The following is a 15,247-nucleotide window of genomic DNA, read 5'->3' on the forward strand; positions in this document are numbered from 1 at the left end:
TAGCATACTTAGCGCTCAGTAAATTAGCATAAATATGAGTTCAAAGCACAAAGCAGATTGACACCGCTTTGCGGTATTATTGTCAGTAGAATCATTGCTTTAGTTCAACTCCCTGGGGGAGGCGGAGGTTGGGTGGTGGCTAAAAATTAGTTGAATATTGGCACTTTCATATCGTTCAAGGGAAGACTAATTGAGTACTCCAAGATAGTACCTCTTTCTTGTTAGAGGAAGCGGGATGATGACAGCTTTTAAAAGTCTTAATACTTGCACCAAAAAAAAAAAAAAAAAAAAAAAAAGTCTTAGTTTGAATCAGCCCTTTATGGAAACTGATAGATGTTTTATTAACTTGATTCTTATAACAGTATCACTTCATTTATTGCTCTATTAAGCAATATAAAATATTTTGTGCAAAATAAGTACGTGAACTAAAATAAAACTTAGCCGTCTAGTTTACCAGCTTGCCAGCAATGTGGACAGTACCTTTGATCTAGATCTCTATGCCTTATTCCAATCTGGCTTTTCTTTTTTTAATCCATAAAATTAGTTTTGTCCATTATATGTTCTTTCTTTCGTACGTAAAGTTCAGTTTTGATGACAAGATCAAACCTGGATTGTCAGTTTAGAGAAATAGTCCTACTTGAGTATTTTTCCTTATGTTTAGTCTGGATTTTTAGTCATTCGGAAAGACTTTCTCATTAGTCCTCTGACTTTTTAATCTAGGGGCAAGCAGGATCAGTTCCCGAAGTTAGGCCATTTCTTAGAACATTTGGAACAGATCAATGAACAAATGAAGATAATTGATTTTCTGATTGAAATAAAAAATTACAATCTTTGAAGGAGAGGCTTGCAAGATTATTTGTACATACTCCAGAAAGGATTTCAGATGGAATAAGAAGAACGTTTTCATCACTTTTTAGAAGTGTTTTATATAATTGGTGAATGTATGTTCCTGATAAAAACTTAAAAAAAACGGAGTCTATCTTGAAAATGTTTTTGGCGAAGAACCTGTGTAGAAAGCAAATTAATTGTGAAATGTTATTCTTCAAGAATGTTTTTCTGAAACTATAATTGGTTGTGTTTTGTTGTTGTTTTCTGATTGGGCTGCTAAAATGGTTTCTAGTAATGTTTTGTTATTCTGTTTTATTTCAACAGTACTGGGTAGTAGTATGGCTCCTATTTTGATGAGAGACTAAAACTCCAAGAAATGTTTTTTTAAGCCAATAATTGCTTCTGATACGTCTCTTTGATTACTAAAATAAAGTTATCTGTACTTTCTTTCAAGTTTATTATGTCATAAAAATAAAATTTGTTTAATTTTTTAAGGAAATCATCTAGGCGGAAGTAATCTAAATAAAAATTAGATTTTTATTATATTACAACTATTTGAAGGGATGTAATTCAATTCAAGGGTAGGCTTAGCCAGTTTTTTTGTCTTACTTAAATGACTAATGTCATTTGTTGTAAGTGATAAAGAAAATATGTATTTGATATCGTGTTCTCCAGGATTTGTTACTTTTTTAATCTAATGACTGAAATGTGGCATTCTTTTCAATGCCTGATGTTGCTTTCCCATGTTGCAAGGCAGTTAATATGTCTTCCGATAGTTACTGAGTTGGAGTGTGAAGGAAAAAGGGATGAAAGCTTTTTGCCTGTGTTTTTCTGTTCCATTAGTAACTAGTTAGTTAGACTGTCAGCATTCATGTGCCAAGTGCTGAGTGCGCAGCCAAGGTATTTTCATAGAATGCCCTTTTCTAAAATATTTTGCCCAATTTGTTGGTTTTGTATGCATGTGTGTGGGGGGGTGGTCATTTGTTGGTTCTTTTTATTGGAGGGTGGCATAAAGGTGGGAAATTACAGGAGCAGTTCATAGAATGGTAGTGAATTGAGAGAAGGAAAATACATGTAAAACTTATTTTTAAATGACCGTCTTGATGGCTAGAGGAAGACATAATATAGAAGTATCAAAGATTATTAATGGATTTCACAAATTATGGCTGTGAAAACAAATGATTTTGTCTTGTTTTGGCACAATCGTCCTTTCACTGGGGCCATTAATGCCATTTTGGAATATCGTGGGCATCTACAGACAATAGTCTGGCAGTGTCCGTAAGGCCTCGAATAGCACGAGAACAGAGCCAGCAGCCCTGACAGCAGTATTTCAGAATCTTGCCTGTTGAAATGGGTTATCTGTGAATGTACTTGCTCAGGGAAGCATGAGCCACATCACCTATCAATCTGATTGGAAGCTGCAGCCCTGGCGTAGGCTGATGGATAGCAGATTAGAGCCCTGATTAACCATGTGATTCGAAGACTGGGGATATATTGTCTAAGCAAGATTCATCAGACGCAATCAGAATTTCAAGTGGTCAGATGAAATTCAAATGTGTATTGTGGCTTTTCCTCCCCTAGTGCTTTTCCTCCTAGGTTGCCTTTTTTTTTTCCCTCTCTTTCCCCAAAGCTGAAAAATACTTCTTTGATGAATCTGCTCCTTACCCTAAAGCTGTCTGTCTGTTATTCATCAGAAAGCAGGTCGCAGTTCAGTGAGCAGAAGAAAAGATTTTAATAGAAGCTGTGCCAAGGGCTGTAATGCATCATTTTAGGGCCCTAATTACATTACAATGACAAATATCAATGGTGACAACAGCAATAACCTACATCCTTTAATGGCTGTGCTGGAAAAGGAGTTTGGGCCCCTCGCCATTAGATTAGACTCAGTTTCAAAACACAGGCCATTAGAAGTGTGTGTCCACAGTATTATTGGCTGATCACTGAAGCCCAGTGGAAAGGCCTGTAAATAAATGATGCCTCCCTAAAGCTGGGTCCTGTGGGACAAAAGAGACAAAATTAGTTGACCATGGAAGCAGCAGTGTTTCCGAGGCAACTTTAGCTTTCAAAGTGAGGAATGACCTGCTTAATTTTATGAAATCACACACACATCCCCCCCCCCCCCCGCTGCCAATTAGCCTGACCATGAAAAATCCATTGGCATGACAACTTAAAGAAATTAAGAAGTCTTTTGAACAAAAGGAGACCTATAGAGAAAAAGTTTGGAAGATCCTCCCCTTTTTCTGTTATGTATGTTAAATATACGGGAATAAATGAACTTTTTAAATTTATTCTTAAGAATACTCAATGTGCTGTTTTTCCTCCCAAAGTTGCTCAGACTTAAAATAGCCTGGGTCCAAAATTGAAGAGGCCAAATAAATACCTTTTGGTCTTTATTTTGCCTGATGGGTAAGTTTCCTTAGAGTAGTTTTTATTGCCTAGATTATGTAGGCAAACTAAAGAACTCAGTTTTCTTATGTGCCCACACATTTTTAAACCCTCCTAGCAAGGGACTATTTTATTTATGTAAACAACATAATGAGGAAAATATGCTTGGCAGATGGTTCTAAGCATTAGAATCATCAGTTTGGTCTGCCCCAAAGTGTCTCATTATCTTTTATTCTCTCCCCCTCCACCTCTCCCTACAAAAAGCTTAACAACCAAATGCCTTTGAGATGCAATGCTTTCGGTCTGGTGAATGCTACTCTATTTTCTCAGCTCACACAGGAATTTCACCCCATAACCACTGTGGTATGTCCGTCCAGGTGGAGAGTGGTTTGGTGATTCCCATTGCAGCTTTTCATGGTGGTTTAAGCATTCTTAAAGGGTAGCTAAATGCTCCATGGGGCCAGTGCAGTAAATTAAATCAGGTCAGCGCAGTTGGGTCCTTATTCACTGCTGCATATTGGTGCTGGGTTTTTGTCCATCCTGTTAGGAATGCAGGCTGGGGTGGAAAGCTTAGGTTTGAAACTTCCTTCATGGTGAATTTGTGTTTTCTCTTGGCTGGCAGAGTTTTTAAGGTGCTGGCATTTAAAAGATTGCATAGCTGCAAAGTCAAAAGGGTTGCTGATGAAAGAAGGAAACCTAGATTGCACAAGTAGAGTGTCGCTGTCATTCTGGTAATGACTTCGCAAGAAAAAGAGCATTTTTGTCCTCTTATAAAATGAGAAACTGACCCTGGATGGAATGTAGTTTAAGAATGTCTCAGGAATAGTAATTGCTTTACATTTTCTGCCTCTCAACACTTCTCTCCTGTCCTTCACCCCACCCCGTTATTAAAATATAAGCTATTTTGCGTATATGTGTATACAAAAACCCTGTGCTTACATGTCCCATACTGAAGTGTATAAGGAGCCATCTGATAATACAAATTAAGATGAACATGAGTGAAGCTCTGGGTAAATTTTTAAAGAAAAGTTGGCGGGGGAAGGTGGGGTATGACTTTTTTTTTTTTTTTAATTACTGTAGTATCCTATTGATAGAAAATTTCTATACTTAAATTGTTAGAGATTAGACTATATTACCAGATATTGCTGGAACTTCACAGCTCTATAGTATAGGAATAATTAACATTTGCAAGGTTAGTTTTCATATACATACAAATTGCTTTCTGCTAAGTGTAGGAAAATTTTACTATGTTCTACACCTCTGCACAGTGAAAGCCCAGGCAGCGGGACACATTTGGAAATTTTCATGATTGGCGAAAATACACTATTTCCCAACAATTTATAACTAAGGATCTGAATTAATCAACTTACCTGACTTGGTTGGGTGCTATTCTTTTGGGAGGTTGGGGACTTGGAGCAAAGACCACAGCTGTAGAAATCCAATGAGTTACTAACTGAGAGAAATTGGGATGGAGGGAAGAATGTATCTTTACTATCAAAACTCTAAAAACTCAAGGTTTTATGAATAAACACATCAGAATGAACAAGGGTCTTATTGAAGACGTTTGAAAACTGATTCCCAGTCATGAAAATCAAATTCCTTTTTATGTTGTCCTGGTGCTTGAAGGTTGACTTTTTAAGATGAATGCTGGTTAATAAATCGTGCTATTAATGTGGCACTGTTGTCACTGCCTCCTTTTAATGGGCTCGCTGATGAGAGTTTTCCTCTTCCTTAGGAAATACGCCAGCCAGAATATAAAGTGTGTTTTAATATCATCCTGTTAATATTTCGGGAATGTGTAACCAGCTGACTGTTCTCTTTATTGCTTTCCTTTCCTTTTTATTTTATTTTTTATTTTTATTTTTATACAGGCAGAGATTGTCAAGAGGCTGAATGCTATCTGTGCACAAGTCATTCCCTTCCTGTCCCAAGAGGTAAGGCAGTTGGTTTGAGGCGCTGGGCTAGAAGGTGCCATTTTAGTGGTTTTGCAGAAAAGAGATTGTGGAACTGTCTCTTTGGCCTTGTCAGTCTCTTGGTGTTTGTATGGCACATTTCTAAGATACAGTGTTCACATTCCAACTTCTACATCTTATTAACATTCAGCGGAATATAATTGTGTTCATATAATGGAACATTTTCTAATGTGTGAAGCAAAATCCAATTGTGAAAATGTGTTGCTGTCATTGGACGATATAGTGTTGCTCAGAATTATGACTGGTTTTCATAATGGCATCTAATAGGGTAGATTGAAAAATCGCCCAGAAGGGCTTGTCCTACATTTTTGTCACCGGGCATTAAGAGCCGGCGGAAGACCTGTCCGTAGAAAGTGCTTTCCGTAGCAGACAAAGTAATGTAACTTTTGGCCGGCTGCTTTACAAAAGTTACTTCTTGCCCGATGAAGTCTTAGCAACGTGTGTGCACTTGGAAAAAGACGCGCGGGGTGGGCTCCGTGGGCTCCGTGCTCTGGGTACCGCTGCCTTCATGCATGGCCACGGCCTGTTGGATGGCTCACACGCTTCCTCTTGCTCACCACCGTGGAAGTGCACGCTGTCCGCAGACACACTTGTGTGGGAACAAGAAGGTGCATTTCTAGTGCGCGGTGGCTTCCTTGTGGCTTTTTTCCCCTCCTCTGGTTTGCTCGCCGGCTTTTGGTAGTTAGCAAAGTTGAGGTGAAAGTGCTAGAAAGAGATCACTTTCGCTTCGGGATTACTGAATCCTTCATCTGCTCGGGTCAGCTCAGCCATCAGAAGGCAAGGAGCTACCTCATGGACTGTCTGCATGTCTCGCAGCCACTGAGCTTTGTGCCGTGGGCTAGGAGCACCGTCCCACCCTTCACTTCTCCGGATGTGTTGTGGCGTTGCTGTCCAGGAGAGCGGTCCCTCTGCCTGCCCACCAGTGGGCACGTGCTGATGTTAGCGTGCAGCGGGCAGTTGCGCATGGGCGTGTATCATACATACGTGGATTCCTCTGCGACTTCTTACTTGGTTTGAACTAGGTTAGACCTCGGTAACCATGGGTACCTTTCATCGGATACATATCCCACGGAGGTGCTCACGTTCACAAACCGTGGACCCGAGTTAATATCCTGATTTCAAATGCTCTACTGGACCACAAACAACAAAGGATGAGTTGTCTTTCTCCCCCTTTCGCTGTGACCACAAACCCACTGCCCGCTATATCCCCGTTTACCTATTTCTTCTCAGGATTTCCTTTTGTGACTGGATTGGGTGGAGTGGGAGGCAGAGTCAAGAGGCCTGTTTGCATTTCTTTAGGAAGCAGAGTCAGAACAGTGCGGGAGGCCACTCTGCCTCGTGGTGGGGGAGAAGGATGTGTAACCCCCAGAGCTGTAGCCACGCTGAGGTCTTCCACCCCAAGGTAGAGGGGAGAGTTTGAACTATCCCTGAGGTACTATTAGACGTGAGGCCTTTGCAGGCAGACACCCCCATATAGACTCACTGGTAGAGCTTATTCCCGAGGCCTTTTTTTAGGATCTGTGGGCTTATACACGGCCGTGGAAGGAGGTCGTGGGGGTGTTGGTGGAGCTCATTTGCAAATAGGTTGCTTTCCCATATGAGTTACATTGTTTGTGTGAGCGGGCCCAGCAGGAAGGGAGTGTGTAATTGTAGTGGTTCTGAGCAAGACTGGACTGGAATCACTTGGCCAAGGAAGTGGGACCCTGCAGAGGAAAGCCATGGGGAGCTACTCACAACTCCTTTTCTCTGCTTTCGCTGGGGAGACAGCATCATGATGTCACCACTTACTGTTTATTTCCCCGAAACTTTTCACATTTCTTGGTTGAAATCCTTGACTTGTGTGTAATGAATGACCTGTGTCACAATTTTCTGAATCCTAATTCTGTGTATATCTTTTCTTTTGCTTACTTTGGACTTAATTGGCTCCTCTCTTTTCAGTTCCTTACGGTGTGTGTCTATCTTTTCATGTGTGGGCCACAGACACGTTTGTTCCTGTCTAACCCAGGCCTCTCTGATGTTTTGTGTCTGAACATTGCCCACCTTGTCTCATCTTCTGGGCATTCTGCGAGCATCAGACTCCTCGCTTCTGTCCCGAGGCCAGATGGACCGTAATCTGGAGGGAGGGGAAGAGGCAGGTTATTAGAGGAAGATGAATTCTATTTCCTGTCTCTTCAGAGGCATGGAAAATCACTCTTGCATGGCTGCGAGCGTCACTCGGTGCCAGGACTGAAGGCTCTTAATCTGATCTTTTAACACCGGCTCTCTGTGTGACAGTCTCACTGCCAAAACGGCAGCTGTGGCATTAGAATTTATTTTAAAACGTTTTTATTTAAAAATTAAATGATTGAATTTAGAAAAAAAGAAAAACATTCCCTGAAGACTAGTACATAAGCTACAGGACGGTAGCTGAAGGGATTTTTTGGAGTTTGACAGGAACAAGAGGTAAATTCACATACTTTGAGAAGTCTGTTTTTAATTTAGCCCCCACATGCTCATTAGTGTACCTGCTTAATATTTATTGCTTGTGGCTAGTGTACCCCATCTTCTAAAATTTAAAAACACACGTATAATACTGAATGGCAGTTATTAAATACATTTAGTTTTAACTGCAAGACTTTTTTTTATTTTTTAAATTTTTTTATTTTTTATAATTTTTCTTTAATGTTTATTTATTTTTGACAGAGAGCCAGAGCGAGAGCCGGGGAGGGGCAGAGAGAGAGGGAGACAAAGGATCCGAAGCAGGATCCAGGCTCTGAGCTGTCAGCACAGAGCCCGACGCAGGGCTCGAACTCACAGACCTTGAGATCATGACTTGAGCCGAAGTCGGATGCTCAACTGACTGAGCCACCCAGGCGCCCCTGCAAGACCTTTTTTTTAGAAATGAGTTGCATAATTGTAGTTCAGAAGCACTTGAAACGTGTCTACATATCACAGGAAACAATCACAGAAAAAAACATTTTCCTGTTAGATTTCACAAAAACATTTTTTAGAGTTACAGCCAGTGTATATTTTAACGATGTGCTTGTTGCAATCATATACGACTACTTCCGTAGTCCCAGACATTAGACAAAGATATTGCCAACTTTTGTCATTAAAGTGAGTCACTATCACATAAAAGTTCTAAAAATTTTGTAAGAGCCTTAATACCAGAATTTAAGGAAAGCTTATGAGTGAGTCCTCACTTGTCTGAAGCTGTTTTTTTCTCCCACTTTCTTTTGGCTCTTAGGAATGGGTAGGACTGATCTCTGTTCTCCAGCCTACAAGTTTTTTCTTTAAAAGGCAGACCTCAGTGTAGTAAGTAGGAAGTTCTTCTTTCTCCCGCTTTGGGTCTCATTTGCAGGGGAGGAGCTATAAATAATCAACTCCCCATTGGCAGTTCCATAAGCAGGAGATGCCAAAATGATGACAGTTGGATCTGGGTTGAGTCCTGGCCTCCCTGTTACAAATTGCAAGGCTTACTCTAACCAAGTAAAGCTGGGTGACCTTTAGCCAGTGGTTTGCCTCTCTAAGCCTCAGTTTCCTTATCTGTACATGAGGTTAATAATAGCCTGGGCGGCATGCCGTCACCGCGAGGATTACTTGGGATTACCCACGTTCAGCTTAGCACACCATAACCCCTCCTGCTGTTGGGCAGCAGTAGGGATCGGTGCAGCGGAGCAGCAAAGCTCTGAGTTTCCTTTTTGAGAAGACCTGGAACCAAGCCTCCCCCCCCCCCCCCCCCCCACCGTTTAGTCATTGCCTTTTGGAAGAATGAATTAGTTATCTTCCTCTCCAATGTCCTTCTTAGAGAGGAAAAGAAATGTAAATTAAAACCGAACCCAGGGCTGTCAACTAGCTAAAAATCTCAGTGAGGCATATTAGGTAGCCCCGAGGGTAATTCCCTTCTAGCTCCAAAAATTAATTTTCCAGTTTACCAACACCCGAATCTTCTCAGCCAGCAAGCAAAGATCCAAACAGAGTTTAACCTGTAGACTCACCTCCAGAGACGCAGTGGTCTTGGACGGGGTCTGTATTTCACCTGCAAAGCTATCTAGAAAAACAAACTTGTCAGTCCATTTGGGGACTGGCTATGGTCAAAATACCTGGTTGCTTAGCTGAAGTTAGTTTTGTTCTTATGAGTAGCTTATGGGTGGACTCTGTCTTCATCAGTGATTTCAGGAGCTATCTTGTAGACCTGTAGATCTTACGGGGCCTCGGCAACATTGAAAGATGCTAGTAAATTCGGACTCCCCTTCAGTGCCCGTTCTCTCAACCCCCGTTTCTTGTTTCTTGAGTTACTTAAGTGGGAGCAGAACTGCTTAGAAGGCTGGTGGAGGACCCCTGTGGACTTGTCCTCTCCAAGCTGAGGCAAAGTCATGGCGGGGCCCAGCTTTGGGGCCTGGGCTTACCAGCAACTGGCTGTTTCTTTCCTTGTGTGTGAAAATTTTGATTTAGTAAATGAAATAAAGAATTTAAATCATTCTTTTGACCACATTTGACAAGAGTTCTCTGGTCATTGGAAATTTTCGGGTATAAAAGGGAAATTAAGAGTGAAATTTTTCAACCTTTTATTTTTATTCTTCTCTTTACCTAGGGAAAAGAGACCATTCCAAGTTGAATGCTTTCTGGTGCAAATTTAATTTTAACTCATAACTTGGTTTTTATTACCCTGTTAGCTTATCTAATGAGTAGAACCAAATAGTGTTTTCCTCTAGAATTCCGTAGATTTATTTGGTTGCTCATTGCACTTAAATAGTAGAAAATAGTATACAATTACATAATAGTGATAGTACATGTTGATTTAAATTCCAATTCCAAAAGGCAAGAATAGCCATGATGCATCAATTTCTATTTGGACATGCCATAAATTTGGTCCTTTTGATTTAATGGAAAACATACCCCTTCTATAATATGAGATAGGAGTGTTTCTCAAATGCTGTCTTGTTGGTACCTGGGTTAATAGGGGACTGAATTACTCTGAACCACATTTTGCATGTATAGAATAATTGTAAAATGGAAGTTGAAAAATGTGATCAGTCACTTTCATATTGCGCCTCAGGGAGGAAATGAACAAAATACAGTGGTTACATGCACTGGTGGCAGTGTTCTCGCCTCATAATGGCACCAGGTTAACTCATCTTATTGCTTGTTAACTTTGTAAGGAATCAGTGGCTTGTGATAACATGGTTTGATGTAGGTGAGCTTGGCTGAAATCACCAGAGATCCCCTGATAAGTATGTGACACCCGTAAGACCATCTTCAGAGATCGTTCATTAAATGCCAGCAGCCTTCACAGGACATGTCTGCTTTCCAGTCAGGGCCGTTTTGTCAGTGCTGGTAACGTGTTACGACAGTGCTGTATATATAAGGAATGTTCAAAAATGACTAATCTGCCTAGATTGGGACTTTAATGGATTTTGTCTCGCTTTCTGATTACTCACATTGGACAGCCTTTCGTTTAAAATCTGTTTTGTTTTGTTTTTCCTTCCTCACAATACTGAATGAGGCATCAGGGATTATAATGCTGTCCCGTGTTCCACGGTTTGACCAGTCGGCTCGTTCTGTGTGACCATGCATTTTGGTGACAGTTGGATGTCTGGTGAGATCCTTATGGTGGCATTATGGCCTGCTTGCCCATAGCAAGTAAATGATTCCCAGGAGGGAGAACTTTTCTGCAGGTTTCCACGTCGGCCTCCTTTCAAAGGCAACAGTGCCAAGCTCTATATCTGTGTGTGTCTAAAAAAATTAAGGTGCATTTGAGAAACCTCATTTCTTTGACTTTCAGTTAGGTAGTGATTGGGTTGTTACTGGAGCTAAGCTTTATAATACTTTAAATAGAGCTTGTAATGTCTAATATAGTAGCCAAAGCCATATGCAGCTATTTAGATTTAAATTAAAATTAATCAAAGTTAAATAAGGTTACAAATTAAGTTTCCCAGTCACATTAGCCCTATTTCATGTGCTCAGTATCCATCTGTATGTGGCTAGTGGCTACCATGTTATTAGCACAGATTTAGAATGTTTCCAACATTGCAGAAGGTTCCGGTGGAAAGTACGGACTGTAGAACTTATTGGACAGGTCCGTGAAGAATGCTCTGTCCTCATGTGGCTGAGAACGGAGAAGGTTAGGCTAAATGGTCAGTAGGAAAAAGCCTTGGGCAGCATTTCCCAGGCTTTAATCCCAGGTTCCACAGCCAAAATTGTTTGGAAAACCCTGCATGTATATTCACTCTCTCTGAGATTCACAGCTCAGGGAAGATCTGCCATTCACCACGTATTAGCCAAATTAAACAGGTGTTTCAAGTAATGCCTAATTTCTTGCGGGACTAACATTTCTTGGGCTACCATTGAGGAAAGGCTGATTTGAAGTTAAAGCTTATTTGTGCTAGTAAACTTGGTAGAGTTGCTGAAAAGGCCCAGTAGGATTTTAGCCTGACTTACTGGATACGGAGTGACCCTTTCACTCAGATTTGACCCCTTTAGCCATACCTGGACTATTCTTTCTTGTCACCTGGGACGTGACCAGAGGCGTGGTCAGAGGATAAGTGGCCTAGAGCCAGCGGCCTGGGGATGTTTAACCTGGAGTAGAGAAAGTGAGAACATCCATTATGTCGTTTTCATGACTTTGAAGTGCACTCCAGGGGAGGAGAATGTAGAGGCAACATTGGGTCCCCTGGGAAGAAGTTGTGGAGGGAGAGATTTCTAATCAGTGTTAGAGCCCATTATCCCCAAGTGGGAGAAGCTTGTGCATGAGGTAGTGAGGTCCCTTCCAGAGGATATGATGAAGCAGAGACTGCTTGTTGGGTGTGACAGAGGAAACGATTTTGGGTTGTGGTTGATACTTGTGACGCTACCACCCGGATGCCCTCCGCCGGGGCAGCATTTGGAAATCTGTAGGCATTTGGGAAAGGGGGTCGGTTTGTTGTTACAGTGCCTGGGGCACTACAGCCTTCTGGGTCCATGATTTCTGAAGGCCTTTTCTAGTTCTGATTGAGTGGCTTTCTCTGTACATGTGGCTAATGAGTCTCATGAGCGGGAGGGGCATTTGGTCCAAGTTCGGGTTTCTCTTTCACCCTGGAGAGTTGCTTTAGCCTTCTACCTGTTCTCCCTCCTGTCTGGTTCACCTCCCTGTCATCCAGCTTCATTACTGTTCTTTACTATCTCGGGTCCATCTTCCTAAAGAGCAGAACTGATAGCACTCAGCTGCTTTAAGCTTTTTAACCAGAATAAAGTCCAAGTTTTTTGCATGTCAGGCAAAGCCCGGCAGCGTTTTGGGCTCCTCCCACCTTACAGATTTCCCTGGGGGTTCGGTAGGGTATGCCCGTGCTGTCCTCATGTGACTGGGTGCTGGCCTCAGCTCTTTCTGTGGATGCCTCTTCCACCTGCAAGTTTTGCACCTGTGTCTTGCCAGGCCCAAGAAGGCTTTCAAAATCCTACCTTAACGTTTGTCTCTCCCAACTTTTCCCCTACCCTACTCTTCTCTTGCAGCCACACGTTCATTCTCTTCCTTGACAGAGAAACTCCTTTCTCCTTCAGGGACTTCGCCCATGCTCTTCTCTCTGCCTGGGGTTCTTTTCTCCTTGCTTCCCCCACAGAACTCTTGCACATTCTTCACGTCTCGGTTCCGTAGGGAATCTTCCCTCAGCCCTAAGATCCCACAAGATATTTCCCCACTAAGTGATTGCATAGCATCCTGTAATTTTCGTCATGGAAATTACTCTCCGGTTGTAATTACCAAGCTCCATGTTACTCATTCACCAAGTGTCTTGTTCATGACTCTCGTCTTAGTGCCTGCCACAGTTGCCTGGTGCACAGTAGGTTCTTAATAAAGAATTGAATGAGTGAATAAGAAAGCAAAGCCTTTCCCAATGCTCCAGGAAGTGTGCTAGGCATTCCTTCTACCCTGCTCTCCTGTGTTGTATAAGATGCTCGATGTCCGGGAGTTCTCCGAGCGGTAGTGGGGCCATTATCTCAGTTGCTCACTTTTGCATCTCCACGTGTCAGGAATGTCAGTGGTTCATTGGAAGAATCCTACTTCATTTTACACCTCTGCCTTTAACTCCCCACTACCCTTATTAGTAAGGGAGGTAAGGGAGGATGGGTGAGTATTAAAACAAAATTCTCAGTTGTAATGTAGAGGGTTTTTTTCTTGTTATTAGAAGGACTACATCTATTGCCATACCCTAAAGTATTGGCCTGGCGGGCATTGTCATTGTAGTCTCTTCCCAAAAACATACGTTAAATATCCATCGTACACGTCTCGGTGGTTTGTTAAGGTCTGTTTCTCAGCAGGCCTTGTTGGACTTAGGACTTCTATTGTTTCAGTCTCTTTCTTGTTAAAAAAAAAGGTATCCTCAGTACTTTGCTGAACAAATGCAAAAAAAAAAAAATTATGAAAGTTAAGTAGGCAGGTGATTAATGTATAGAATTTCATTTTCGTGGCCTTCCCCTCCCCCCATCCATGCTGGTGTTCCTTAAATTATGGTATTTAATTGATATGTAACTTACACATCATTTGTTCTAAGTGTACAATTCAATGATTTTTAGTAAATTTAGAGTCGCACAGCCATATCACATTATAGGTTTTGTTTTTTTAAGGATTTCTTTTCTAAAATTAAAAATCACAGTATTGTAAAGAATAAATAATTGGGCATTTTTTTTCTCTTGCAAGTCCCAGTTAGAGCCCCCTCCCCCCCTTGCCTTAGACTTTATCGATGTATTTGCCTTAGCATTTTATTTGGTGGTGCCTGTAGAAAGTTGCGACGGGAGCCCCCCTATGAGTGAGCAGTTCGAGCAGTAAGAGGCCAGAGCGCTGATGCCTTCTGCAGGCCGGCCTGGGGCTGGAGGCACTGTCGTCACTTGTGGTGAGGTGGCAGAGGGGAAGCAGGCAGTGGGAGAGGAAAGGAGATGGCGGGTGGAGTGGGAGGAGGAGGGACAGACGGGGAAGGGGAAGAGAAAGGGAGCAGATGGCACACAGAACAGGAAAGCCATCAGGATTCTAAGATGCGAACACTCGCTCTGTTTTCTGAGTCAGCTTATTTGTTGAAATTTGGAAACAGAAAACAAAATGCAACCTCTGGGTCAGTTTCTGAGGGTATCTGGGGCTTCTTCCTCCAGTGTTCCTTTTTTTTCTTTTGTGATCGCTTGCCCCTTCTTTCCTGAGTTTTAATTTTCTCACCTTACCTGGTGTTATTACCATGTGGCCGCGTGAGCTATGTCGAAGTGGAGGTGTTTCTGGTGCTTTCAGAGCCATGGGGAGGAGGCACTCCTTGCCTTAGGGAGCTTCTGTTCAAAAGGTCCTTAAACAGCAGATGATTCACAGTTGTAAGCAGAAATAGGGAAGTAAGATCCTGAACGACAGGTAAAGTTCAGATGTGGTATTAGCCCATGGCCACTGTCAGGAGAGAAAACGAAGGAGCTGAATCATGACTTCCATTGTCATTTTAGCTTTTTAGCAAGAGTTTCTATAGGAGCATCAGATGTCAGTGTTACGGTTCACTGCTGTGTTTCTGGTTTTCTCAGTAAATGCACTTGATATTTTAATGCTCAGCCAGAAAGATATCCCAACTGCCTAAGGCATCTTTGCCCATCTTGGCAGTTGGAATCCAGTTTATGAAGCAAGAGTTGAACAGTCTTCATGGTAGAAAGGCCCCTAAATAGATGTATTTTCTGCATATCTTCCAGAACTGTTCTTTGAATGCTTAACAAAAAGCAGATGACATTTCACTAATGTGGAAGTAGTTCAGTAATATACAGAAATTGCACAGAGTAAGCGCTTTAAAAGGCTTTTGTTGAGTGGATGGTTGCATGAGTGGAACGAATGATATGTGGTTGGTTGGATGTGTGTTCGCGTGGTCCTTTGGTTTTCAGTTTCTTGGACGTTCGGAGCAGCCGTTATTGAATGTTGGAAAGTAAAAGGTGGAAAATCCCATAATAGTTTCTGTCTGTATGCTCACTTTGAGTATGAGAAAAATCCCAGAGTCGTCTTACATGTTGTCTTTTTCTCTGTTTTCCAAGTACTGCTTTTTTCCCGACATTGACAACTGGATTGCTTTAAATCTAGACATGAGCTCTGTGCTGAC

The 15,247-nt window shown here is 41.8% G+C and overlaps 1 protein-coding gene across 14 annotated transcripts in view; it reads left to right on the forward strand.

Annotated features, from left to right (window-relative positions):
* Positions 1-15,247, forward strand: part of LOC123593423 (transducin-like enhancer protein 4) — a 142,479-nt gene that overhangs the window by 29,817 nt on the left and 97,415 nt on the right. For 10 of the 14 annotated variants that reach the window (XR_006710310.1, XM_045469185.1, XM_045469187.1 and 7 more), the window contains one exon: positions 5,085-5,147. The exons of the other annotated variants lie outside the window; for them this stretch is intronic. Coding sequence is in view for 8 of the 10 variants with exons in the window: in XM_045469185.1 (XP_045325141.1) it covers positions 5,085-5,147 (63 nt within the window). In the remaining 2 variants the exon portion in view is untranslated. The remainder of the gene's footprint in view (positions 1-5,084; positions 5,148-15,247) is intronic. 14 annotated transcript variants of the gene reach the window in all.

The sequence above is a fragment of the Leopardus geoffroyi genome, chromosome D4 (genome assembly GCF_018350155.1).
Source record: "Leopardus geoffroyi isolate Oge1 chromosome D4, O.geoffroyi_Oge1_pat1.0, whole genome shotgun sequence".
Lineage (NCBI taxonomy): Eukaryota > Metazoa > Chordata > Mammalia > Carnivora > Felidae > Leopardus > Leopardus geoffroyi.